This window comes from Lithobates pipiens, unplaced genomic scaffold (assembly GCF_037356315.1).
Source record: "Lithobates pipiens isolate NorthernLeopardFrog02 unplaced genomic scaffold, aLitPip1_a1.2 Scaffold_27, whole genome shotgun sequence".
In the NCBI taxonomy this organism is placed as follows: domain Eukaryota; kingdom Metazoa; phylum Chordata; class Amphibia; order Anura; family Ranidae; genus Lithobates; species Lithobates pipiens.
In genome coordinates this window covers 151,615,995-151,642,232 of record NW_027507788.1, presented here as the reverse complement: position 1 = coordinate 151,642,232, position 26,238 = coordinate 151,615,995, and the positions used below count along the sequence as shown (strand labels likewise).

Here is a 26,238-nt window from a genome sequence, read left to right as displayed (position 1 = left end):
GGCCCAGATTCAATGGCTCAGGTTTATCCCAGAGCCAGGCTATGTTTTTACCTGCACTACACTTCTAGTAGCACATGCTAGAGGGTGCTACAAAAACAAACAAAAAAAAATGCTTGGAGTTGGGCTTTAAATACTGGTTTTAAAATTGTCCATTTATACAGGTAAACATCTTGTTACAAAACTGACGTAAAGGTGGAGTTCCCATTTATTTTTTGAAAAGAATGCACCAATTGAGTTAAGAGCTGCTGTTTTCGATTCCAAAATGAATAACACACGGAACAAAACTCATCACAAATAGCTTTCCTTTAGACATGATCCATGTGGAAAGTGTTGACTCCCAATATCTGTTATGTGTAAAAAAAAAAAAAAATGCTTTCTATGTAAAAAAAGATACATTTTTCCTTCTAACAAAAGTCCTCCTGTTTTGCAGATAGGATCAGACAGATTAGCGGTTTGAGGAATCCCAGCATTACCCCGGCACAGTTATCCCAGCTCAGACTAGGCTACATTTCATTACATAGCACAGACAGTTCATTTACAATCCAGCATTAAAGGCTTTTTCTAATGGGGGAATACCTCTGCCCACCTGTTGTGAAAGTAGAAGAATCATTTCTCTATGCTCATTTAATAAAACATGTGACTGTAAAGCATTTCTCCAAGATAGATGGCCTTTGTGCTTGGCCCACTTTAGCACTGGGAGGATTCTGGGTTGTCTTCATGTAGGTATATCACTTTTTAAATGTGTATTTTTAGGATGTTTGCCTTTTTGTAGATTTTTTTTTTGTTCATATTATTTTTGTTAAATCTTTTTATAAACCTAACCTTTTCACTGCTGGAAGTGCTACTTTTTTAGGGTTCCCATAAGTGGTGGTGTTTGGGTCTTTATTTTTTATATATATATTTTTTTATTTATTTTATGCATTTTATAGATTTTTATTTTTATTTTTCTTGTTTGGGGTGCTCAAAGCAAAGTATTTACTTGTTGCTGATTTTCTGCTGATGGTAGCGGCAGTGCCCAGGCCATTCCCAATGTTATGGATATGGGGGGGGGGGGCAATGAAAGAAGCAGATTTTCTTTATCCCATATCTTAGCATAGGTGTGAGCAAAGGTTGTGCCTGGGCACACCCTTATCAGCCTGTGCGGTGCAGATTGCCTTTGCTTCCCGGGACCCCCCCTCCCCCCATGTCCCTTCTCTCCCTTCGAATGCTGCAGCGGGTTGTTTCAGGGTGGAGAGTCGTGGAAGGGGCCAGTAAATATGTAATTTACCAGCCCCTTCCTTTTCTAAATAAACACAATGAGTGATTGGGACTGATCACTCACTGTGTTCATTCATAACTGAGGCATAGTAGTAAACTACTACTATGCTTCAGTTTGTGAATGAACAGGAAGGCGCTCAGCACAGACCACTTCCCATTGATTCACTGTCCAGTGCAGCTGAGGCTACAGAGAAAGGGATTGGGAAATCTCTGTTCTCAGTCCCTTTCTTTGTCTCAAAAGCGAAAGGGTTTGAGCTTTGGGGTGCACACCCTAATGCAATAGGCTGCACACACCTATGAATTTAATATTACCTCAGTGTCCACAGTGAAAGGACCACACAGCAAGGTGAAATTCTTGTCTTGTGCTGACTATAAAGTCTGCTATGAGGGTTAAACCATATTGCTGTCTGTATGGCACAAACAGTTACATCTAAATCCAGAGCGGTAAGTGTAATTTCTATCTGCTGCTTCTTTCGTCTGCTGTCAACATGAATCACTCTGACAAGTTTTCCCCACACCAAGAGGAAAAAGGTGACAGGGCAGGAACCTCAAGCTGATTGACAGCCTCAGTTCTGTTTCTGTGTTCTTTGTGAAGGGGGTGTGTTTCTTCCCTCCAATCAGCGCTCAGAGTTCTCCTCACTGAGCTCTGTAGAGTGCAAATTCAGCTCTCCACCCCTTTTATCTGACATCTCAGACAAGCTATATAAATTTTATGGATGCAGAGAAACAAGTACAACCTATGTAGGAGGATTTGTTTTATCTCTGTGTATCACCTGAGGCCAGTCACTTCACTGGGTATAGAGTATGTAAGAGGTTTATAACCACTTTAAAGTGGCTGTACACCCTCTCCTATACCCAGTGAAGTGAACAGCCTCAGATGATACACAGTGATTAAACCAATCTCCCTACATAAGGTTTATTTGTATATCTGCTGTCTTCAGCTTGCTTTGCTCTTTAGAAAGTGCACATTGTCTTAGAATTGTTACTTCCTCATTCAGCACTGGGTGTGCAGTCTTGTCATACACTGTGTGACAGCTGATTGGGGGAAAGGCATATGCCCCATCTCCGCAGAAGAACAAGGATACTTTCAGAGCTGTGCTGTAACAAGACAAGCTCTCTGCTAATCTGTTTATAGCACCGACCCTGACACAAATCTCAGACTGCTTTTGTCTTCCATCTCAGAGAACTTGTCAGACGTTATCAGGCTGATAGCAGAGGAACGAAGCAGCAGAAATACATGGGACAGTGCTTTGGGCTTTGGCGAGAGATAAGTATACACTACAGATAAATGTGCCCAGATCAAATTTCATGAATCGGGTTTAAAACCACCTGGTGATATGGCCAATAACACACCTTCTGTATTAGAGTGCCCCTCACTCTGGATGAAGGAGCACAGGGCATTGTCAGTCCAGGAGGAGGGCAGTGTTAGATGTACTAGCAGATTTAGATACACAAATTGAGGCCAAACTCCTGCTGATACTTTATAAGCAGTTGCAGCAAAGTCCTTTTGGATAAAGGTTTGACATAAATTAATAAATCTGTTGTAAGCACCCCTGTTAAATGATTTGTCGCCTCTCTGTAACTGCTACTTGCTACAGAAGAGCTTGTTCTGTTAAACAGCAGACTTACTGGCAGGATCAACAGTTGGAAAAAAAAAAGAAAGTCTAAAAAAAGAAAACAAATGCGGACATCTAAGAATTCACATCACATAGAAGTTACAAAATATTAAATGTATGCCTATAAGTTTAATACTCTTTTAAATTGAAAGAACTTGATCTATGTAAAGTATGGAGAGCAAAGGCAGTGTCAAAGATCAGATGAAAGCATATGTTTTATATTTTCTGTGAAACTTCAAACATATGATACACAATATGCTCTCTAAAATCACATTAGCACTGCCTGGCCTATATAACATATAACATGAAAGGTTTGGGCCACCGTATGCAGCATGTAAAAGTCTATTTTAATATGTAAGGGTATTATTTGTTTATGTACTATACTGCAAGATGAAAATAAAAAAACAAGAAATTGTTTAAAGGCCGGGTATAATAGTTTTGGGTCAGTTTTATTTCATTTGATAATTTATACATTTTTAAAATTATGATTTCTATCCTTTAACTACTTCAGGACTGGAAGAATTTCCCCCTTAATGACCAGGCCATTTTTTTGCAATACGGCACTGCGTCAATTTAACTGACAATTGCATTGTCATGTGACACTACACCCAAACAAAATTGATGTCCTTTTTCTCCACAAATAGAGCTTTCTTTTGATGGTATTTGATCATCTCTGAGGTTTTAATTTTTTGCGCTATAATCAAAAAGAGCGTCAATTTAAAAAAAAATATATATTTTTTTTACTTTTTGCTATAATAAATATCCTCAAAAAAATATAAAAAAAAATATTTTTCTCAGTTTAGGCCGATATATATTCTTCTACATATTTTTGGTAAAAAAATCGCAATAAGCGTATATTAATTGGTTTGCGCAAAAGTTATAGCGTCTACAAAATAAGGAATAGATTTATGGCATGTTTATTTTTTCTACCAGTAATGGCTTTTTTTTTTTTTTTTTTTATATCGGGACTGTGACATTGCAGCGGACAGATCGGACACTTTTGACAAATTTTTGAGACCATTGACATGTATACAGCGATCCGTGCTATAAAAATGCACTGATTACTGTGTAAATGTCACTGGTAGGGAAGGGGTTAAAGTGGGTGAAAACTCTTACAGACCACTTTGTGCTACAGGTAAGCCTATAATAAGGCTTACCTGTAGCTACACTGGATATCCCCTAAACCTGCATGGTTAGGAAATATCCCCTGTATTTGCATGTGTCGACGTCGTCGGCACTTGCACGCTGACACAAACTGAAGCAACGGCACGTATGTGCCGTTGCTTCAGTGAGTGTGCCGTTACCGTGCGCATGAGTGACGTCATTGTGGCTCTGGCGCTGTGATTCAAGTAACCCCTGAGAGTGATGTCGGCCGCCGGAGCAGTGTACGGGCACCGCAGCGAGGGCTTCGATTTCAGGTGAGTATTACATAATGAGCTAGCTCATTATGCCTTTTTCTTGCTGGTGTTAGTTTTTTTTTTTTTTTTTTCTTAAAGTGGGTTTACAACTCACTTTAACACCAGGGGGTGATCAAGGGGTTAAATGTGTTCCCTGCTACTTGTTTCTGTATGGGGATGTGCTTTAGTAGAGGAGGAGCTAGATCATTATTCCTACTGAGTAGGAACACACGATCTGTCTCTTCTCTCCTGACAGAATGGGGATGTGTATGTTTACACACACACACATCCCCGTTCTGGCTCTCGTGCCTTGGCTCATGCGTGGCCAGCGGTCATCGCGCCTGGCAGGCACGTGCATCGTGCTCCCTGCCGCGCAGTGGGCACGTGCCTGCTAAAGTTGTTTAAAAGGCCGACTTACAGCTACAGCGATTCTCTGGAATGTGCCGACCTGCCGCAGTATAATGACGGTGGCTAGTCGGCAAGTGGGTAACGTACTTTATAAAATAATCCTTATTTTACAAATAAACATTTGGTACAGGGTGCAGTTGTGACATCATTTTTGCAGAGATAGGGCTTTCCTCTAATGCTGTCCCTCTCTAATTGGTAATCTATACAGCAAGGAGGGGATGAAGTCTTTTTTTTTTTTCATGCATTTGGCTGCACACTATACATACTATATTAGCAGTTTAATGCCCTATGATGTGCGCTAAGCCATAGAACCAAACGGATTTAAATCTACAGTTCAGAGCAGTACCTTAAAGTTGAACTTTAACCACTTTCAGCCCCGGACCATTTTGCAGGCCAATGACCAGACCACTTTTTGCGATTCGGCACTGCGTCGCTTTAACTGACAATTGCGCGGTCGTGCGACGTGGCTCCCAAACAAAATTTTCTTTTGGTGGTATTTGATCACCTCTGAGGTTTTTATTTTTTGCGCTATAAACAAAAAAAGAGCGACAATTTTGAAAAAAATGCATTATTTTTTACTTTTTGTTATAATAAATATCCCCCAAAAATATCTAAAAAAAAATTTTTTTCCTCAGTTTAGGCCGATACGTATTCTTCTACATATTTTTGGTAAAAAAAATCACAATAAGCGATTATTGATGGGTTTGCGCAAAATTTATAGCGTTTACAAAATAGGGGATAGTTTTATGGCATTTTTATTAATATTTTTTTTTTTTACTAGTAATGGCGGCAATCAGCGATCATTTATACAGCAATCAGTGCTATACAAATGCACTGATTCCTGTGTAAATGACGATGGCAGTGAAGAGGTTAACCAGTGGGTGGCAGTGTAAGGGTTAAGTGTGTCCTAAGGGCGTGTTACTAACTGTGGGGGGCTGGGCTTTGTGTTAGGGAACACTGATCTCTGCTCCAATCACAGGAAGCAGAGATCAGTGTCACTTGTTGCTAGGCAGAATGGGGAGAGGCTGTTTACAATGGCATCTCCCCGTTCTCCTTCCCCGTGAGACGATCGCGGGTATCCCCGCGGTGATTGAGCCCGCAACCAGACTCACGCGGGTCCCGACCGGCATGCGCGTGCGCCGCCGCCGGCGCGCACATGATGGCAGGGCGGCAAATTCAACTGGACGACGTACATCGTCGTGCGCCGGTCGGAAACTGGTTAAAAAAAAAAAAAGTGGATGTAAACCCTTCTATATCCCCATTGAAGTGAACGGCCTCAGATGATACACAGAGATGAAGCAAATCCCCTACATAGGTTTTATTTGTAAATCTGCTGTCTTCAGCTTTCTAAATTTTATTTTAGAAAGTGCACACAGTGTTAGAAATTTTTCTTCCTGCTTCAGCAGTGGAGTCGGGGCATACACTGTGTGAACTGATTGGAGGGAAGGCATAAAAGCCCCCCCCCCCCTTCAACTGGGCAGAGGAATTAAGAAACTTGCAGAGAGAGCTGTGCTGTGAATAGACAAGCTCTCTCCTTATCTATCTCTAAGTTACTTCCCTGACACAAATTTTGGGCTGCTTTTATCTCCTGTGTCGAGAGCTTGTGAGAAGTTATCATGCTGATAACAGAAGAACAGAGCAGCAGAAAGACACGGAACTCAGAGCTTTGGAAAGAGATAAGTAAAAACTACAGATATATGTGCCCAGGTCAGATTTCATGAATCAGGTTTATATCCACTTTAATTAAAGAAATGTAAGTTCTAATATATTACTTCAGGCTGGTTCCTTTTTCAGGTATAGATGTGTACATTAAAAATAAACTGTTTAGAATCCAGTAAGACGCTGTCTCAGCCTGCTCTGTACAGCCTCAATTGCCTTGTATTCTCGGCACTGTACCGATAATCAGTGAGTCACTAGAGGCCAATCTGTTGGCAGCCTCAAGATTTACTGCTGCTGAGCGGGCAGGAAGCAAAAGGATTGACCCAGACTGTGCCTAAAGAACACAGATTAAAGTGATTGTAAAGTCTTGTTTTTTGTTCTATAAAAATAATAAATATGTTATACTTACCTGCTCAGTTGCAATGGATTTGCACAGAGCAGCCCCAAACCTCCTTCCCAGGTTCCTATTTTGTGCTCTTGGCCCCTCCCTTTATGTTGAGTGCCCTCACAGCAAGCAGCCTGCTATGGGGGCACCCAGGCTGAGTCAGAGCTCCCTGTGTCCATTCAGACATGGAGCCATGACCCGCCCCCTCTCTCTCCTGATTGGCTAACCGACTTTGACAGCAGCGGGAGCCAATGGTGCTGCTGCTGTGTCTCAGCCAATCAGAGTCGGATAGCCAAGACACTCGTGGACATTACTGGACAGAGATGGGGCCCATTATTAGGGGGCTGAGGGGTGGCTGCTACACACAGAAGGCTTTTTATCTTAACTGGTTGCCAACCAGCCACTGCAGTTTTACTGCGGCAAAATGGCGTGGCTGGGCAAAACAACGTTACCTTACGTCGCTTCGCCTTCTGGCCACTAGGGGCATGCACCCTTGTGTGCCTGGAGCCGATGCGAGTGCCCGGCGGGTGCGATGACCACTGGGCACCCTCGATTGCATGTGACAGAGTGAGAACCAGGATCTGTGTGTGTGTAAACTTACAGATACCAGTTCTCCTAGGGGAGAGGATTTTGTGTGTTCATACTATTTATGAACAGCAATCTCTCTCTCCTCCTAGACAGTCCCACCCCCTCTACAGTTAGAACACAGTGAGGGAGCACAGTTAACCCCTTGATCACTCCCTAGTGTTAACCCCTTCTCTGCCAGAGACCTCTTATACAGCCATCATTGCTATAAAAATGCACTGATTACTGTATATTGTCAATGGTCCCAAAGATGTGTCAAACGTGCCCAATTTGTCTGCCGCAATATTGCAGTCTTGATAAAAATCGCAGATCTAAAAATGGCATAAAAGTATACAAAAAGTATTTTGGTAAAAATTGTCGCTCTTCTTGTAGCATGACCATGCAATTGTCATTTAAACAGCGACAGCGCAGAAAGCTGAAAATTGGCTTGGGCAGGAAGGTGTATAAGTGCCCTGTATTGAAGTGGTTAAGGAGACAGAAAAAAGTAGCAGGAGAGGAGACTGGACAAATCTGCTGCCAGGCAGACACAAAAGACTTCAACTTACAGGGATCATGTCTCATCTTATCTCCCTGATATTCTCTCCTCTCTCCCTCAACAGCTGCAGTCTAAACTTCTGCACCTTAAAGCCTTTAGCCTTCCTCTCTAGCTGAGCCAAGACATACAGTCAAAGCTGGAAATGTACACATTTTAATTACAGAAAGTGACATATAGTCAAGGAGAGGGGAAGAATTCTCATTAAAACCAGCAGATTGAACAAGAAAGCTGTCCATAACTGACGTGATTCCTCCATCCACACACTCGATGTGAATGGGAGAATCCTCTCTACTGAGCTATTGTATTCTGACTGTGGGGAGACTTCCCCGCCATCAGAATACACTGATCAGTGCTGCCGGCTATAACCCTTCTTTTTGCTACAGTCAATAGACTTGGTCCTGCACCACTAGGTTTCCAAAATGTGCAAATCAGATTACTTGAGACCTTGTCAGAGACAAGCAAATACATCTATAGCAGATCTAGCCTTTCATGCTGATGGCCATGTCTAACACATCATTTGTTGGAGAATAGGAGCTTTCTTCCAAAGTTGAAGTGGTTCTAAAGGCTGGGTGTTGATTTACTGTAGTGCATTCCTTGCATGCATTAAGGGGGGCGAACCTCTGTTAACACCTTGGTGAGGAGTTTGATTTGTTACAACTGTGGGGGGAGACGGTGGTGGCTTGTCCATTAGGGGTGCATGGGCGCCGCCACCCCTAATCCATGTGTCAGGCCCCCTAATCTACATGCAGTGTGCCAGACGCATGAACGTCTATGTATTATTTTTTTTTTTTTAGAATCACATGTTTAGAGACTGAGACTCTAATTGGCTACCAACAAAGGGTGGACTCTGGGCGTAGAGCACTACACCTGGAGCCCACCGTGTTGTGTGACATTAGCAAATGAATATTCACTAATGTCTTCCTGTTTATCCTTCTGGCCAATCAGGAAGCGGGCCCTCAGACCCCTTTGGCCGGGAGTCTGAAGACCCGATTGGCTGGGAGGAGAAGTGACTGCCGGCACATGGAGGAGACAGATGGGGAAGCTGCCGCCGCAGCCTTGACCTGCACAGGTTAAATGCGGAGCTGATGGGGGCGAGAGGGTGAGCCAGTAACCGGGGGGTTGGTGGTGTTGTCAGTGGTGTAAGGTGGTGGGCTGGAGCGGCTGGAGAATTAGTGTGGGGTGGCTGGAGTGATGGGCAGGAGGGTCTGTGGTCAGGTCTCTCTGCTGCACCCCCCCCCCCAACTCACACAGTACCAGCCACTACTGGAGGGAGATATGTGTCATTACCAGGAGGGGGTACAGGGTTGCCAACCACCCGTAAATTTACGGACAGTTTGGCATGTTTTTACCCTGTCTGTAAATGACTGAAAATTACAGCAGCTGCGTCACAGGTCAGCTTTACAACTGCGCATGCACAGTTTTGAAGGTAGCCAAATGGTGCTTGGGTTCAGAGTAGGCTTGAGGTGGACTGGGGCGAGCGTGGCTCTCCTTCGAAACGTGTCAGCCAGTGGAAACCTAGGCTAGGTTCCCCCCACTGGCAGTGCTAGGAGGTCTAGGAGTGTATGAGCGCTTTTTATCACCTGTGTTTATGAGTCATTTTTAGTTACCATTTTTTTTTATATTTAGTTGTGCACTAGGCCAGTGCGCCTTCTTTCTTCTATTAATTTCTGCAGTACTGTAAGGGCGAACCCGGTCATAGAGGGCAGAATGGCTATGGAGGCACATCCATATAAGCACAGTGGAACAGTCACTATTGGGCTCAATCACGTATGTGCAGGATTATTGTTTGTGAGCGTGGTGATGTCATGCTGCTTGGTGAGGCCCCAGGTAAACTTTTGCATTGGTGTCCACTAGCATCAAGATATGCCTCTGGGACTACCCTACAGTGCACCACTCCCCTGCCCATGAGTGGCAAAAATAAGCTGCCTGTGTAGTCATCTGCTTTCATTGACATTGCTTGCCATCACTGTCCAGTAAATATATGCAGAATATAGCGGATGCATGGGAGTTGATTTACTAAAGGCAAATAGACTGTGCACTTGGCAAGTGCAGTCGCACTAATTGTCCCCAGATCTTAGTGAATGCGGTGAAGCTCTGCTGATTTCAATCATCTAACCGCGTGCAAGCAAAAATGCTATTTTTTTTTTTTTTATATATTTTTGTTTTCCTTGCACATGATTGGTTATTCTTTACAAAGTGAAGCTTCGCCACATTCACTAAGCTCTGGAGAAAACGAGTGCAACTACATTTCCACAATGCACCGTCTTTTTGTTTTTGATAAACGAATCCCATAGTTTCCTAATGAATGCCAAGCACTCTATTGTTTCCTCTTCATGAGCTCATATCTGCCAGTGGTAACATAGCAGGCCCATGCTATACCCATCACTTCCATTCAATTAATTTGAAGCTGCAAAGCAGAAAAGACTATCTTGACCCCTTAGCTATGCCCTGTTTCTAGCTATGTAAACCTTACCTTATAGGAAATGTTTAATTGTATTGTGTTGTCTTGGAGTTACATCTATGGAATTCAGCTACGTCTGTAAGGAATGATTCTGTAGACACGGCTGTGTCTATGTTTCTTCTAAGCAGTGAGAAAAACTTTACCATTTACCAAGTGACCATTGTATTACCATATTGGTAGTATATGCCATATAATGTATAAAACTGATAGCTTCACTTTGTTACTTTACGATGTCTAATTTGTTAATGTAGCACGTGTGCACTTTAAAGGGGATGTAAACCCTCGTGGTTTTTCGCCTTAATGCATTCTATGCATTAAGGTGAAAAACCTTCTGTAGTGCTGCAACCCCCTCGTTTTAAATACCTGAATGCTGTCTTTCTCTGCCTGGGAACTAGCACACCAGATTTAGCTGGTGTCCCGTGTCTTGATTGGATAGCTTGATAGCAGTGCAGCCATTGGCTCCTGCTGCTGTCAATCAAATCCAATGACGTGGGCGTGGGGGGGGGGGCGTTCCGGTTCCTGTTTTCTGTGTGAATACACGCAAAAGCAGGACTCGGGAGTGCGCCCACACGGGTATCCACCAAGGAGAGCCCCCAACGTGGAAACCCAATGCGGGGAGGAGCTACCAGTGCCGCCGGTGGACCCCAGAAGAGATGGATCGGGGCCACTCTGTGCAAATCTAACTGTACAGTGAAGGTAAGTATGACGTTTGTTATTTAAGAAAACAACGGTTTACAACCCCTTTAAAACACACTCTCCTCTGTGTTGGCATTCTTAGAACCAGGCTACATTATTTTAAGCATAGACATTCTCTTCTGTGAATCCTCACCAACACAGATGGTGTGCTGATTCTTCTTCTGCACAGGACCTTCTTCACCAAAATGACATAATGCCAAGTAGAGGTCGACCGATATGGGTTTTTCTCTGGCCGATGCCGATGCCGATATTTAGAAATCATGGCAGCCGATAGCCGATATATGATGCCGATTTTTTTGGGCCGATATGTTAGGCCGATTTTTATTTTATTTATTTATTTTTTTCCTTTTTTATTTATTATTATTATTTTTTAATCTCCCTTGATCTAACACACCTTTCCCATTGGGGCGTTTTTCAGGCGCTTTTGGAATAAAAATAGCGCCTGTAAAGTGCCTGCAAAATGGCTCCCCTGCAGTCTGTGTGAAAGACAGCTTTCACACTGAGGCGATGCGCTGCCAGGATCTTAAAAAAAAGTCCTGCAAGCAGCACGTTTGGAGTGGTGTATACCGCTCCTCCACCACTCCTGCCCATTGATATGAATGGGCACCACTGCCGAAGCGCATGCAATGTGATTTGGCAGCAGTGCTTCATGGGCGCATTTAACCTCTTCCTTGGCCGCTAGCTGGGTTATATGTGCCCCACTAGCAGCCAAATAGCACCGCTAAAATGATGGTAAAGAGCCGCTAAAACTTGTGTTTTACCATCAACGCTCTAGTGTGAAAGCAGCCTTCATAAGTGATACAGAAAATTTCTTACATTTAAACATTTATTAAACAAAACAAACCTCCAATCAGTTTACTTGTATGTATGATTTAGATTTAAAAAAAAAAAAAAAAACCTATGTATTAAATAAAAACAGGTAGTCAAAACTTTTGGAAGAAAAAAAAAAATGGGCTAACTTTACTGTTTTTATTTTATTTTTAAATAGTGTATTTTTTTCCCAAAAAAATGCATTTGAAAGACCTCTGCGCAAATACTGTGTGACATAAAATATTGCAACAACCGCTATTTTATCTCTACTAAAAAAATATATATAATTTTTGGGGGGTCTAAGTGATTTTCTGGCAGAAAATACAGGATTTTTACTTGTAAGCAACAAGTGTCAGAAAAGATTTAGTCTTTAAATGGTTAAACTGAGAACTTCTACACACAGAGATGACTTCATTCATTCAAGTGTAAACATTGTATCATTTAGTTCTTTTCTTGGCAGTCTGCCCAGAGAGGAGGAAAGTGTTGCTATGACGACTCAGGCAACTCACACTGACTTCTATACAGAAGTCATTTCAAAGTCCCGCTGTAGTTCTAAATCGGCTTTTTATCAGCACAATCGGCCGATGCCGATTATTTAAAAAACGGCAAATATCGGCCGATATATCGGCCGGCCGATATATCGGTCGACCTCTAATGCCAAGATACCAGTATGGGAAGGTATTACTTCCTCCCACCCTGTATTATGAACATTTTGTAATAAATCATCTGGCAATGCAGTGCACAAGGGGGAATCGTGAATCTGTGGTTAACCATTACTCACTTTCAACAAATTAATTGAACGTCTGATGTGATTACAGGCATCCAGCACTGCTTGCATGCACATCCATTCGTCTTTCACAGCACCTGGAAGGAAACCCCCAAACCCAGGATGTTTTATGTTCATTGGTAGCCACCAGTTTACAAATGGGATCTTTGCTATTATCATTTCTTCTGTTGTACATTGTTTTGTTCTTTCTCATATTATGTGTTGAACAAGTATTATGAACAATCTTTTATGATCAATTATTTGAAGTAATGTCTAATATTGTCAAATATCTGTTATGATACCTTTCATTAAAAAGAAAAAAATTTGATGGTAAACAAAAAAAAAGAAATGGGATCTTTGCTTGTCCCCTTTCAGCATCTCATGGTGATGTCCTGGGTGTTTCTGGCCAGCTAAGAGAGGAGGGGTTGGCAGAGTTCAGGTTGCCAAGCTGAGAGTTGGGTTTGCATACTATTTAAGCACTCACGCTTGAGAGCTCCTGGGAGCTCTAGAAGGATGAATGGAACCAGAGGCATCCTGCTTTCAAATATTCCTATGTTTGGGGCCTGTCTATAAAGTAGTGTTGAACTGAATCAGGTTTGAAACCTTTTAAGTCATCTTTTTCTTTTTGTTAAATCCACCCACTGCTTTCCCAGGAAATTCCAAAGGAGCAATATGCAGACAAAACCAGAGAACGGCCTTTTAAAAGTTAAAAATTGCTGGATTTGTGCCAAAATTGGTGTGCAAATCTGGCAAACTGGAACAAAACAGGATAAAACTGCTGATCTTATACAAAAGAAAAGGGGGAGACTTGTGATACAAGCAATTATGACACTCATATACGGCCATATTAATCCTGCAAGATGTTTTCTCAAATTCCAATTTTACAACTTTATAAATATTGAAAATTTCAATAAAATACATGAAAATTGCTATAAAAAGTTCTGAAGTAATGAATGGGAATATTGAGCTTGACCTTAAAACAACCTTTTATAATAGGTATAACCTTTAAACAGAAAAAAAACAGGGAAAAAAAAAATCAGACCAACTTTTTAAAGCCTTTTATAAACATGCCCCTGCATTTGAGGCAACTTCAAACTTCTACATGCTGTGTGTGTGTGTGTGTGTGTGTGTGTGTGTGTATATTGCCGCTTTAAAGCTGGATTCACACTTATGTGTTGCAGTAATGCATATGTTACCGTAACACACAGCAATGTGCATTCTTTTTATTGGTGCTCTGTGGTGCCTTGTACACCCAGATAGGAAGATGTAATGCGTGTTTATTGAATTCTGTGAAGCTTATGGCTTGCCAGGCCTTTTTTTCTTAGCCATACATTTGTGGCACAAGAGAGTATTCAGCTACATTCAGCAGGAGAGAACAGTTTTTCATTTTAAATCTAGTGTTTTATGTCTTGTTGGGCTTTCAGTCAGGCACCACCAATGAGCCTGCACAAATGCCTTCTGAGTTGGGACACATGCAAGGACTTGGCTCAGTCCCCCTGCCTTCTCCTTACCAACCATCCTATTTTCTGGGCTTTCTGCTGTCTTCAAAGACAGTCATGAAATGCTATTAACCTTACTCTAAAGTGTTATTGAAAGTGCTCCTAGGCACAAGGAAATCACAGGGAGGAGAAGTATTTGCCCCACAAAAAGTGAACAAAATCTCATGCACCTAAAGCCTCTGCTTTTGAAAAACAAACAAGCTTCTTAATTTCTCTCAATCTTCTAGCTCCAAGGCCATGCCTGGAACCCAATTTTGCCATAAGCCTTGGATTCCCAAATCCACTATGTCTATAGCGAAGTCCTCCTCACAGTGAAGGGATGACCCCACTATTAAAAATGGAAGGGCATCTTTTGGCCTTTGGGATTACCTGGTTGCAGGACATTTCAGACACTTGCCTCAGAGAGCTAGGACTAGAATGTTGGTCTCTGCCTCTGGCCTGCTTTATGTTATCAAATTTGGCAATGCCCCTGCAAAAAATTGGGGACCTCCATGCTGCTCTGGAGCAGCTTCTCTCTCAATGGGTTATAACCATGATCCCAGAGGGAGAGAGGATCCAAGATTTGTATTCCAATCTGTTCACTGCCCCAAAAGTGATCAACTACCTGGGTTTTGGAATGGGCATGCAACATTCCTAATCCATGGCCCTTGTCTTTGGGCCTGTCTTATGCACCTTGAGTTTTCACTAGCGCTAGCCCCAGTTCTTGCTCTGCTTCAATCTCAGGGCATCCTCATTGTGAGATATTTGGACCACCATTTCCTGAGGCAACAATTGGTGCAAGTTCTTTCAGCCAATGTTCAATGAACTGTGCAGATTCTATATAGGCTTGGATGGATCCTAAATCTCCAGTAAGTATGTGGTTTAACCATCTTATTGCTTGGAGTATCTGGGACTGTTCCAGGATATGGCCCTGTCCAAGTTTTACCTTTTCACAGGACAAATTTCAGAAATACACCAACCTTACCCTTTTGCATGAGGGTTCTTGGCTTGATGGTGGCCTCTTTTGAGGCTGTCCCATGTGCCCAATATAATTTCAGACTGTTGCAATGCAACATTCTGGCAGTTTTGGAAAGCAGGCTCAGTCTTTGGCCTGTTCATCTGCTTGACCGCCAAAACCATACTTACCTTGACCTGGCGGATCACGAGTCTGGTACTGGAAACTAGGCTTTCTTTACAGCTTTTCTTTGCCTGTGTCTAGTTCTCTCGAAGGTGGCAGTATAAGTTACCTAATGTTCCAGAATATTATCCTGTGTCCCATAATGTACTCCAAGAATATAATTTTATAAGCAGGAGGGGCGGCTGCCCTGGGCACCGTGGTATCATTTGAGGTGGGGGGGGGGGCAATGTGAGGAGATTGATGGGGGAGGTGATTTGTGTTGGGAGGAGGAATTTGTGGGACAGCAGGGAGTAATAATTGTTCTAGGAGGGGATGTTTGTATGTGTGTGCTAGGAGTGGTGATTCAGGGGAATTGGTGGTGGAAGAGGTGATATGGTAGAGAGGGTAGAGGATTTGTGCTAGAGGGAGATTTTTTTTTGGGAGGGGGGTTGTGCTAGTTTATTTTTTTACATTTTTTGTAGAGTAGGGGAGGTCTAGAGCTTCTGTAAGATTTTTAAAGCTGTTTATGTCCCTGATTTTCCCTAATTTCCTATCTGGTAAAGCCATATCACTGTGTCCACTAGCAGCTGTCAGAATTGTGATGACTTCTGACACTCTAATTGCTTCAGCAGTGACACCTTCCACAATACTATCCTGACTGGTTCTTTTACAAAGAACTTTATTTACAAAAATATGGTCAGTATACATTGTTTACATACTGTATGTCTGTATAGGGGAATACCAGTCAACCATATCCAACAGGGTTACTAGAAAAGGATATTTACTAGGAGAACATTCTGACCCAGACCAGTCAGTCTTGGATAGACACTGGAGGATACCCAATGGGGGTGGAGGGGCAGATACAGGGGGGTGGAGGCAAGAAAGGAGGGGGGAGAAAGGTACAGCAGAGAGGACATGAAGGGGGGGCAAGGAGGATATGTAGAGGGGGAAGGAGAGAATGGGGGGGGGCAGGTGACAACCAGGGTAAGGTCCACCTGGCCCAGTATTGTAGATAAACCTAAGGGTCCGCTTCCGGGCTGGGTGGAGAAATCTCCAGCTGTAAAGAGTCCCGGAAATCTATCCAGGAGGACCATATTTTGTCAAACTTACTTAGACAGTTCCTGTTGATATACATAATTTTATACAAAGGTAAGACATTATTCAGGGTATTCCGTGATCACATTCAACAACATGACCTCAGGCGTTAGTGGAAGTGTGGTCCCCACAACCTGGTTAACATCCCCAAACCTGTTCCCAGAAGCTCTGCAGAAGGGGGCAGGACCATATCATATGTATAAAGGAAGCCTCCAGGTCACCACATCATGGGCAGGGCGAGGATCTATCCGGGTAGATAGCTGCCAATCTGAGTGGCGTATAGTAAGCCCTGTGTAAAAATTTTAGTTGTATGAAACAATCTCTAGCAGAGATCAGATTGGTAACATAGGAGGAAACAGAACTTTCCCAGTCCTCATCAGAGAGGGATTGGATATCCTGTTGCCATTTTGTAAAAACCTTAGTTAATTTAGAAGATGGGGACAGGGCCAGACTAAGAGTATCATGGGCCTGGTGCTGAGGATTTTGGTGGGCCTTTTTATGGAAACAAAATGAAAATGCAAACAATTTTTTGCTAAAACAATACCAGCCGTGCAGCCTCTGAGCAGCAGCAACACTACCAATACCACCTGCTATGCGATCTCTCACCAGCAGCAACATGGGATGACCACATTTCCAAACTGCCATTCAGGGACAACCCCCCCCCCCCCCAAAAAAAAAAAAAAAAGGTGAGAGTGAAATGTAGTCTCAGGGTTAACGGGGAAATTGGCGGTGGCGGTGATTTGTCAGGCACATGGCTGGTGTTGGCACTTAAAATCATCCTGACACCATGCTTGATATGGTGTCAGGATGATTAAATTCTATTATTTCTATTATACTTTGTAATATATAGTGAAATAGTTCAACTCACCATAATGCAGAATCAGTGGGAGCCTGAGGTTGTCACATACCACCAAATCCAGTTTATCACTTTCCACAGTTGCCTGTCGCCAGATGCAGCGTGTTATTTGCCACCATGGCCTGCTGCCAGATGCAGCATGCCACTTGCCACCCACAGCCTGCCACCAGATACAGTGTGCCACTTGCCACCCACAGCCTGCCACCAGATACAGTGTGCCACTTGCCACCCACAGCCTGCCACCAGATTCAGTGTGCCACTTGCCACCAGATACAGTGTGCCACTTGCCACCAGCAGTCTGCTACCAGATGCAGTGTGCCACTTGCCACCCACAGCCTGCCATCAGATACAGTGTGCCACTTGCCACCCGCAGCCTGCGCATATGAGGGAGATTGGGTTTGCCCCACAAAGGAGTATGGGGAGAGAAGGTCTCCAGAGAGCAATATGATGCCCTAGCTCGATGCCAGACAGTTATTGTTGTACGCATTAAAGTTGTTAACTCAGAGTGGGCCCTAACCCCGCAGAATACTAGGTTGCTGAATGTAGCGTATGACCCCAGGATCGCTGCCTCCAAGGTCACCACCGGATTGTCCTTGGCTGCGAGAACCACCAGCGGACCGTCACTAGGACTCCCATCCAGTAATAAAGATGAGGCAGTTTCTAAAGAAATACACACATTTAGGGAGAAAAATCACTTTTATTAAATTTACCCTGCCAATCGGAGTAAGGGGGAGTGACTTCCAGTCCATACAGTGCCGTGAGGATTACATCAGCAAGGGTATCTGGTTGAGGCCAAAGTACCCAGTGACCGGTCTGCCCATGCATATCCCTAGGTATTTAAAGCTGTCCACCCAGACTAGCGGGCTCTGCATAAGTGGTCAAGGCTGTGAAGAATTCAAGATATGAGAGATTTATCCCAGTTGACCCTAATTCCCCAATACGATCCAAAAACATCAATTATCTGTAGGGCTGCTGGAAGGGAAGAGGAGACATCACTCAAATACAGGATAGTGCCATCTGTATACAAGGATATTTTCTCCTCTACCACCCCCACTTTGATTCCCTTAGCAGATTCAGCTCATATCCGCAATGCCAAGGGTTCCACTGCGAGCGCAAACAACCCCCAGTGAAAGCAGGCACCCCTGCCTGGTGCCTCTGCCCAGTGGAAAGGCTGGGGATAATGTTGTTGGTGTGCACCCGAGCCCTGGCAGAGGCATACATCAGAAGCAGCCACTTGATAAAAACGTGCCCAAACCAAAAGTTTTGGACAGCCCAGAGGTACTCCCATTCAACCGAGTCAAATGCTTTCTCAGCATCCAGGGATACCACTGCCCCCAGACTGTCCTCCACAGACCTGTCCATATGTGTCAATAGTCTACGTATGTTTATGTCTGTCCCTCTGCCTGGCATAAACACAGACTGGCCTGGGTGGATTAAAGCCGTGATCACAGATTTCAATCGGTTGGCCAGTACGTTAGCAAGTATTTTTAAATCAACATTTAAGAGAGAGATTGGCCGTTAGGATGAACACAATTCAGGGTTATTGTCAGGCTTAGGGAGGACCACTACCACTGCTTCGAAAAAAGATGGCGACAGCTCATCACACTTGCAGGCTTTTATAAGCACCTCTCGGTATGTAGGCAGGAGATCATCAACGTACTGTTTTAAAAATTCCACCAGATATCCATCTGGGCCTGGTGTCTTTCCACCCTGCAGAGACAGCCATTTGTATCTCTTTGAGGGTCAGGGGGCTGTCTAGCCTCTCCCTAGAGGAGTCTGTAAGACATGGTAGATCCACCTGGTCTAAATACTCGTGAATTTCTCCTGAAGCTGTACAGTTCTGGATAGTATGAGGCAAACTGGGTGTTTATCTGCATTGGATCTGTTAGGATGTCCCCAGTGGAGGATTGACTATGGGAAATAGACACTGGAGAGGAGTGCTCCAGTGACAACCAGGCCAAAAGACGACCATTCCTCTCCCCTTGTTTGAAAATCCCCTGGCTCTGGTGGAGCAGATGAGATACGAATAAGGGACACATCCCCCAGGGCTGCCCGAAGGGAGGAAAAGACCTGGGGATCACAATCCCTAACATAAACAGCCTCCGTGGCCATAGCCTTAGCTTCAGCCTCCTGTATTTCTTTGCAAGCCCCCTTTCAGACCTTCCCAATGTGTTCCTGAAAACGATCCCTAATACATTCCTTAAATGCATCCCAAGTGACCGTAATAAGGACAGAGCAATCCTGTGAGTTCCAGAACGTGATCATATCCGCCTTGCATGGCATGTCCACCCTTGAGTCAGATAACCAGAATCTAGAAAGACACCACAGGCCCTCTGATGGAAAGTATGACAACCCTAGTTGTAGGGAGCATGGTCAGATATACCCCTAGGCATAATAGTAACATCCCGTATCCTGGAGAAGACAGACCCCCCGGAGTACACCAGATCAATTCTGGAGAATGTTCTGTAGATCGCAGAGAGGCCACCACCAGACATCTGTGAAATTAAAGGCTTCCTGAGTATACAGATATGGGGAGACTGGCACTGAAGAAAGTGAAACACCAGTGATTTTTTTATTTTTGAGTTCAAGCCCCTGGTGTTCCAGGACACTATTTTACAGATAGACATAGGGTCTTATAATCAAACCTATACAAGGAGGAATTGCAGAGCATACCTTGGCAAAAAATGGCCCAGTCATTCAGCAGCCAAATCTTCCGGGGCTGAAGTGGTTAAACTATAATAAATGCAAAGTTACTGTTGTGAACTGCAATTCACTCCCTCAGAGGCACATTTGTATTCACAAAAGATGCTGCAAAGATGGCGCCCATTGTGCTGGAGTGAATTGATTCAGGTAATTGAAAACATTTTGTTTAGTAATAAGCAAAATATAAACACTAGAGATTCAGGGTGCACATGAGATTCTTCTATGCTAATAACGGACCCTGTTTGCTCTACTCTTAATATAGTGTGATTAGTGCTGATTAGCATTAATAGAGAGGCTTCTTCTACCTCTCCTAATCACAGGTGTTTGATTAGCATTGTGCCTACATATCAGGGACATCTGTCTTCTCATTACTTATGCCTCTTGTAGAATGGGCCAATTACGGAGTTTGGAACTGCCGCACCCCTTCCTAGCTATTCTAATTTAGCGCTTATTAAATCTGCTGCATGAAAGGAATGGTGTGCTGAATGCCAAATACTTCTACACTGTGTTTGTGAACCAAGCGGCTGATGTACACAAACTGATGTGACCATGGAGCTGTTTCCATTAGCAACCATTTGGCGTTTGTTATTTAAAGGATGATACCTGGTTGTTGAGAAGACCACTCTAATTTCAATTAAATTGTTATACATTAGCTCCTAAAAATAGCTCTGATAAGGCGACAATTAAAATGGTAGTCATACTTAATATGAAATATATGAAAAGGAGAACTGTTTTCTTAGTATCTAAGCTAACTGAAAGCCCCAGCAATGCCAGGGGTTTAGTTAGCACACATTTGCGCAAATGTGTGCTAACTAAACCCCTGCTTTTAACAGACGGTTAGACAGATTCATTTGGTTGGTCAGAATACTTTTTGGTGAGCTATGGAATTGTTTTTGTCTTGCATGTATATGCCCTCCATGTGCTTCTTACTGTGAAGGCCAGTTATGGGTGTGGGCAGTGGTCAGTTTTTTGTAACTGTTTGTATATGTGGTCCAGGGACACACTGGGCACCTTCGCTGCCATTGTGCTCTTGCTGGGTGTCCAGTGTGCTCCTACTTGGGCAGCTTCCAGGCTCACCTGTCCCACATCTATCCATTCCATGCATGTGCTTCCACTGTGGAGACACTTATAAATTTGTAGTATTAGGACTGCAGGAAACACAGGGTGCCGTGACAAGGCCTTGCAGCTTTCACTTGCATTTGCAAATGTGTGCTAACTAAACCCCTGCTTTTAACAGACGGTTAGACAGGTTAATTTGTTTGGTCAGCAGACTGGTTGGTGAGTTGAGCTATGGAATTATTTTTGTCTTACCGGTGCTATATAAATCCTGTAAAATAATAATAATGGGCTCCCCTTTGAGATTATAACAGCATTGATGCTTCTGGAAGGCTTTCTCCAAGATTTTGTAGTGTGTGGGGGAATTTGTTCTCATTTACCAAAAAAAGCATTTTTGAGGTCAGGTACGGATCTTGGATGAAAAGACTAGCTCGCAACTGGCATTATGATTTTCTCTACTGGTATTCAGCAGGGTTAAGATCAGGGCTAAATGTAATCAGCATGAGAGTGATCAAACCACATCTTGATGGATCTGGCTTTGTGCAGAAAAGCAGGACCATGGATATGGGAGCACCACAGTCCTCTTGTTTCGGGCCTGGGCCAGCAGGGAGGGTAATCGGTGCGGTGGGGAGACAATTACTGTACCAATCCCCTGTATGGCTCTCTGTGCAGCAGCTGAAAGCTGACTTCTCCTCTCCTTCCTGCTGGCTTTCAGCTGCTGCAGAGAGAGCCATACAGGGAATTGGTGCCGGTGATTGCCCCCCCCCCCGCCACATCAATCACCCTACCTGTGCACCGTACATTTCCCCTGGCTGCCCAAGCCCCCCTGTGCCCCCCCCCCCAAGCACACAATCAGATCCTTTAAGATGGAGAGTTGGGAAGGGTCTGGTAAATATGTCATATTTACCAGCCTTTTCCTGAATGAATGAACACAATGATTGATCCGTACTGATCACTCACTCTGTTCATTTATAACTGAAGCATTGGGTTTATGGGGCCCCATGTCAAGTTGCCTGTATGGGGCCCAGTGGTTTCTAATTGCACCCCTGGAGAGACGCACAGTCATGCTGGAACAGGACCTTCCCCAAACTGTTGCCACATTGTTGGAAGTATATAATTAAAACGCCTTTGTATGCTGTAGGAATAACAGTTTCCTTCACTGGAATTGCCTGTACTAAATAATTTAGAGGGGTATCCGCACGCTTATTGCCTTAAAGTATGAGTGATGGTCAGGTATCTACAAACCTTTGGCCATATTGTGTACCTTTTATAACACAAGCGCCAATCTAAATCAAATAGATGAGCAGTGCCTTTAGTCATAGGTGGTCTCCTTGCACCATCTGTAGTACCAATACTTTCCATGATACTTGGAGGCACTGCATTTCTTTTTCTACGCTGAGACAACACGCTGAAACAAATGACTTTCATGTGTCGCTTTCAGACTTTACTGGTGTTTACTCTTGCTGAGAGCCCATGTATCAATTACATCAAAGCAGCCAAATCCCCTCTAAAGCAGAGAGGGTTCCTCTATACACCTGGGAATCTACCCCTAATATCCAAGACAAGTAGTTCTAAAGGGAACCTACCAACCCTTTACATCGTTTACTTCTTTCACCTCCCAATGTTATGCCCTAGGCTACTATGCTGAACATCTTCACTCTTGCTCCAGTTGTCATAAATCAACTTCACACTATGTATAGCTGAAGCCAAAAAGCTAAATTTGTATTATAAATGGATCTGAAAGAACTGCCTGGGTTGCATAATCAAAGCAACCAAATAAATATTTCAAGAACATAAACAGGGAAAGCCAGTTGCTATAACACAAGACAAGTTTCTTCCAGGCACAACTGCAACACAATTATTCTTCCAGACACTTTTCTTCTTTTCCAACATTGCAACCTAATCATAAAGAATAACAAGTAACCCTAAATGCAAACATGCAATTCAGAGCATGTTGGGCAATGCGAGAAAAGGCAGCAAGTGATTTCTTTTCTTTAAGAGTCCTGTAGAATTAGGTTTTGAAGGAGTGTGGTGTGAAAGCCCCTAAAATATACTGAAGAAAACTAGAGAAAGAACTGGTTGAGCTACATTTTTTTTTTCTCTGCATTCCCTTCACCCTTCTCGTCACTTTTTCCAGACTCCATTGCAAATCGCTATGAATGCTCCAACAGGGCTGAGTGATTAATTGAAGATGTTTTTTGCTCTTCTTAAATATGAGTGGTCCAAAAGTAGTCAAGAGGGCTATTTACCATATAAATATTGAATGCAGAGCATACAAAACCGGAAGCCTAAACTTTATGGCGTACTCAGCCCTAATAAAGGAGCAATTTTAAAGTTGGATCTCCATTAGTTTCCACTAGGATTCCTATTTCAGAAGCAGTTGTGGAAACCTTATTATCCTAGCATTCAGTGACACAAATGGGGTGGGGGATTCTTGCCCCATGATTGCTTCAAACTGGGATTCCTGTTTCAGATTCCGCAGCACACTCTACATTCAATAATGGACTACTAACAGGTCCTTTGGACAAATTCACTAATCATATTCACCAGTGAAATTAATTGCTGCTTCCTAGGAAATTGCCTTAATATTTTACAAGTTCTGACTTGCACAAGTGAATTTGTCTATTCCTACTCTGCGACAGCCATACCTCTTTCTACAATTATTATAGCAACATTCATATTAGAAAGTGTGCACTACTATGATCACACCTTAAATTTTTGTGACAGTGCAATGCCCTGAAGAGGTACAGGGGTCTCCAAACTTTCTAGAGAAAGGGCCAGCTTACTGTCCTTTAGACTTTAGGGGGGCTGGACTGTGCCCTGTGGAAGTAAACAATGCCCGATCTTTGGTATTAGCAGGAGAAATAGTTGGTGTCAGTGGGAAGCATAGTGGCCCATTCTTTTCGGTGGAAGGAATTATGCCCCATTGTTGGAGTCATTGGAAGGAATAGTGCCCCATTGTTGGCATCAGTGGGAGAAATAATGCCCCATTATTGGTGTCAGTGGAAGCAAGAGTGCCCAAATGTTCGTGTCAGAGACAGGAACAATGCCTCAAGGGCCAGATCCAGCAAGCAAGCAAAGGGCCACTGGGTTAGTGAGAAGTAAAGCCAAAGCTTGTTTGCAGAACGAACTGCACTCCTGTGACCCATTTTCAGCCGTCAGCGGGCTGAAGACTGCTGTCAGCTGAAGTTACAGAGCACGTCCAAGCTTAGGAAAGATCGCGACCATATGGTCTGGCTCACCCTATCAGCGAGACGCTGAGAGCCTGAGGAAGACGCACCCGCCTCCTCCACAGCCCAGCACTCAAGTGAGTGTGGAGGGGGGCAGATGGTCACCAACTCTCTGCTCATAAAGCACTGAGAACTGAGCGATCAGTGATCTTTAATCGCTCAGTTCTCAGTCTTGGAGCCAGCAGCGGGAGACAGATGCAGCATCTGACCAATGCTGCATCCACCTAGGTAAATATGATTACTAAAAAAAACACAAACAAGAGAAATTCTTTGTTAGCCCTTGTACACACGGTCGGACATTCCGACGGAAAATGTCCGATCGGACAGTGTTGTCAGATAATCTGACTGTGTGTGGGCTCCATCGGACTGTTTCCGTCAGAATATCCGACGGACAAAGTTTTAGAGCTGGGCTATAAAACTTTCCGACAACATGATCCATGATGACATTGGGCGGCACAGTGGTGTAGTGGTTAGCACTGTTACCTAGCAGTAAGAAGGGTCACTGGTTTGAATCCCAACCACGACACTACCTGCCTGGAGTTTGCATGTTCTCCTTGTGCCTGCGTGGGTTTCCTCTGGGTACTCCAGTTTCCTCCCACACTCCAAAGACATGGAGGTAGGTTAATTGGCTTCTGTCCAAAATTGGCCTTAGTATATAAATGGGGACCTTGGATTGAGGGTAGGGACCGATGTGAGTGTGCAATGTACAGTGATGGGGACATTTGTAGACACTCAGGTTGAACTGGATGGACTGGTGTCTTTATTCAACCTTACTAACTATGTAACTATGTAACTATGATCCGATTGGACTTTGTCCGATTGTGTGTAGAGAATTCCGATCGGACAAAGTGCCACGCATGCTCAGATCAAATTCCTAGACCAAAGCTATTGGCTACTAGCCTGAACGTAGTCCCGTCGTAACGAAATAACGTCATCACGTTCTGAACGATCGGAATTTCAAACAACTTTGTGTGACCGTGTGTATGCAACACAAGTTTCGGACAAAATCCGTCGAACAAAATCCAACGGATTTTGTTGTCGGAATGTCCGACCGTGTGTACAAGGGCTTAGAGTTTACATACCCGTGCACTCTTCCTTGGCTGCACAGAAATCCTGAGCAGTGTTATCAGTCCCTGCTCAGTTCAACTTTACAAACTACAGAACTATTGCTCTCTATGTTATGGAGAGGAGAAGAGTTTTGTTGTTCAAATCAGCAGTGAGCAGCTTAGTGTGACAACACAGCTTCCCAATAGATACAGTAGAGTTAGTAAGCATTGTCACCCTGTGTCAGGATCACCAGGTGAAAATAAACAAAAAGACTGCTAAGTCAGCCACCACATCTAATGACTGATATCATGTAATATATTACATTTTTCTTCTTGCTTTTCGATACAATTTATAGATGTATTTCCAGTTCAAGTTCTTGATTTTTCTTTTTCACTAGGAGAATATGTGATCATGGTTGAAGACCTCACCAGTCCACCATTCCTGGGTCACACCGTCCAAACAGCCTTCAAACTTGTCAGACTTATTCCTGATAATGGAAAAGGAAAGAATACTCGGAAGTCAGATATGCTTACTGTTCCTAACTCATGAAATAGTCTTCTGTTTTAATTTGGTTATATTTGTTATAAATAAATGCATTTGAATAAACATTTGTTATAAATTTTATTTTTCTTTGCATAGTCAAATGTACACAATTCACAATGCCTGTAATAATATCTGAGGCCGCTTTAAAACTGTTGTGTTGCAGTTTGGCCACTGCGCGGCTGCAGCATGGGTGTGGTGTTTTTTTTTTTTTTTTGGCGGATTACCAGTGGTGTTCCATACATTTTCCATTATGTCCAGTGTTTTGGTGTGCTTTCAGAAAACACTCCAAAATGTGGGACATCATAGAAAGTCTATAGGAAACTGTTGAAACCTGCACAAAAAACGCAGTGTGCAGTGCGGCAGTATAAAATAGGTTTAATAAAAGCCCAGATCCAGCTGCCACTCTTCTTCCTGCCACTCTACTCCTTTTACATAAGCATGCCTGCAGAACTGTGTATGTAAACCCGTGTGTTAGGTTCACACATGTCCGGAGCGGTTTTGTACACCAATTCAGATGCAAAATTTACCTAAACTGGAC

General features: G+C 43.4%; 1 protein-coding gene across 2 annotated transcripts in view; it reads left to right on the top strand.

Annotated features, from left to right (window-relative positions):
- The window catches only part of MORN1 (MORN repeat containing 1), a 536,457-nt gene extending 510,694 nt beyond the window's left edge, over positions 1-25,763 (top strand). For both annotated transcript variants that reach the window (XM_077457667.1, XM_077457666.1), the window contains exon 14: positions 25,555-25,763. In XM_077457667.1, coding sequence (XP_077313793.1) covers positions 25,555-25,706 — 152 coding nt within the window. In that variant the 3' untranslated portion in view covers positions 25,707-25,763. The remainder of the gene's footprint in view (positions 1-25,554) is intronic.
- The last annotated feature ends 475 nt before the right edge of the window (positions 25,764-26,238 follow it).